Source organism: Penaeus japonicus, unplaced genomic scaffold (genome assembly GCF_977035675.1).
Source record: "Penaeus japonicus unplaced genomic scaffold, GWHDUDI00000001_assembly GWHDUDI00000040, whole genome shotgun sequence".
In the NCBI taxonomy this organism is placed as follows: Eukaryota; Metazoa; Arthropoda; class Malacostraca; order Decapoda; family Penaeidae; genus Penaeus; species Penaeus japonicus.
The window spans coordinates 4,486,309-4,488,808 of NW_028234442.1; the positions used below are offsets into that span (position 1 = coordinate 4,486,309).

General features: G+C 33.7%; 1 protein-coding gene across 1 annotated transcript in view; it reads right to left on the reverse strand.

Moving 5' to 3' along the window:
- Positions 1–595: 595 nt before the first annotated feature.
- The window catches only part of LOC122243408 (protein Skeletor, isoforms B/C), a 30,432-nt gene continuing 28,527 nt past the window's right edge, over positions 596–2,500 (reverse strand). Inside the window, exon 6 of the mRNA XM_086533810.1 lies at positions 596–1,884. Coding sequence (XP_086389936.1) covers positions 1,640–1,884 — 245 coding nt within the window. The 3' untranslated portion in view covers positions 596–1,639. The remainder of the gene's footprint in view (positions 1,885–2,500) is intronic.

Genomic DNA, 2,500 nt, shown 5'->3' on the forward strand with positions numbered 1-2,500 from the left:
TTCATAGAGTTTGATTTCATAATTTATTTCATAATTCACTGATATCATAATTCATAATTTCATAGTCGGTATTTTGTCCTCCTAATATTAATGCACTCCCTAAGGTTTCGTGACGTTCATTTAAATCTTTTTCTTTTTTATATTTAAGAAATTATTATTGTAACGAATTGGGCATGTGTTGTGTTTAGCCTTCATGATAGACAAGCTCTTAGTAAGCTGTTAGGCTTGTATGTCATCATCAGTGTTAATATATCTGTTCTGTCATTCTTATAGATATGTTATGCTTATTTTATATGATTATTTCTATATTTTCTCCCATGGACTTATCTACGGTACAATAATGGTGTGCTAATATCAGATGCAATTACTGTGTCTCCTCCAAAGGGTTGTAAATAGGGTTTTGATATTATATCTCTATTGTAATTTTGAGGAATATGTTTCATCGAAAACTCACACAATCACCATGCAAGGTGGGAGTGTTCATCCTCAGTCATATAATCTTACATTTACATGGATTCTGTTCAATCTTAATTTGCTCTTTAAAAAAAATATATAAAACCGGGAAAGAAGGAAAGGCAGAAACAAAAAATCAAAGTTCATTTTTCAACAAGTTTATTAACATGTAATCAGTTGAAGCCTGCTCCACATACATTTTTTTGTTCATAAACCTACACATTTGTAAACGTATTATTGAACATACACACAGACTGGAATGACAGGGTATTTGTTCTTGCCTGTTTTTTCGCGTTTTTGTTCTCGTTGTCTGAGAAAAAAAGAAAGAAAAAAAAACGTGATCTTTCCATAGAACGGAAAAAAATATTCCTTTGCACTCTTTTGATATTCCTGTCTTTCTAAACATGTAAACATATATATCTATACACAAAAAGGTTCTTCATTTTTTTCTATTTTTTCTAAGATAAACATAAAATGTATCGAGTCATCAGTTTGTGTGTATGAATTACATAACCCTAAGCTAAATACTTTCATAATTCATGGACAAAACTACAGACAAATAACATGAAAAACTGCATTTCCTTTTAAAGTAAAAACCGTTTTTCTTCCTGAAATATAGTAGACGTTTTATGATAAAGTAGAACTCATTGTTTTGCATTTTTTTATGTTTAAATCATAGAACCGAAATCCTCTGTTAGCTTTGTAATCCATATGGGGTGTAGGTGTGTATTACGTAGATATTTTGATATCTTAAATACATTTTAAAATCTCTTTGTTACATGTAACGTACAAACAAGTGGTGGTGTGAATTCCGTTTTCTCTTTTTAGGAACATAGTTACAAGGGGTGACAAAACTATGCTCCCCTTTGATTATAAGTTGTAGGTACTGAGATGAAAGAAAGATATCGCCCATAGAACTAAAAACTAATTTAATTCAAGTGTGGTGGGAGAACGTGTGATGAAAGTGTATTTTAAAAATATCTCTTTCTATGAAAGAAAAAAATATCCCTTTCTTTTCATAATGTCCTTTACAAGAATTTTCTTCTTTCTCCTCCTCCTCCTTCTTAACCTCTTCCTTCTCTTTCTATTACTCTTCTTCTTCCTCTTCCTCCTTCACCTCCTCCTTTTCCACCACTTCCCCCTCCTCCATCTCCTCTGTTCTCCACTCCATCCACAAAAACAAAACCTAAACAAGTGACTTGACCGAGGGAGGGATATAAGCCTCGGGGTCAAAGGTCACAGAGGCCAGCATGCCCTTGGAGGGAGACCAAACACCGAAGTACTGGATCGGCTGACCCCGCACTTCAGGAGGAATGGTGAGGAGCAGTGTCTTCTTACTGTACTTCTTCAGCGGGTTGTCTGTGCCCTTTTCGTCCATGACCTGCACTCCGCTGGCCTTCGCGTCGCCGCTGCCCATGACGAAGATGGCGTCTGCAGGAGGGTGGTCGCGGGTGGGATGAGTTTTGGGGGGGAGAAAGGATAGGTTAGTGGTCGTTTTATTTTAACGTGTGGTTGTGTAGGGGAGAAGGGATGGGAGGGGGGGGATGTTTGTGTGTATTGTGTTAGTTGGATGAGGGCTGATAGGTGTATGTGTATTTGGGATGTTTACATGTGGGGATATGTGTGTGTGTGTGTGTGTGTGTGTGTGTGTGTGTGTACTGGTGTATGAGTTGACCTAACTATACCCAACTAATCCGAAAGAAAGACAAACTGAATACTATCTAGAATTTCGTGAATATTTACACAATAAGCATGCAAGGTAGAGAAGCTAAATAATTTAGATATGTATCAGCAATTTTACTCCTAAACATATCGCCACTAACCGAAATAGACCTCTCAGATATTATTATATATATATATATATAATATAATATATATATATATATATATATATATATATATATATATATATATATATGTATATATATACATCATATATATATATATACATATATATAATATATATATGTATATATTTATATATATATATGTACATCATATATATATATATATATATATATATATATATATATATATATATATATAT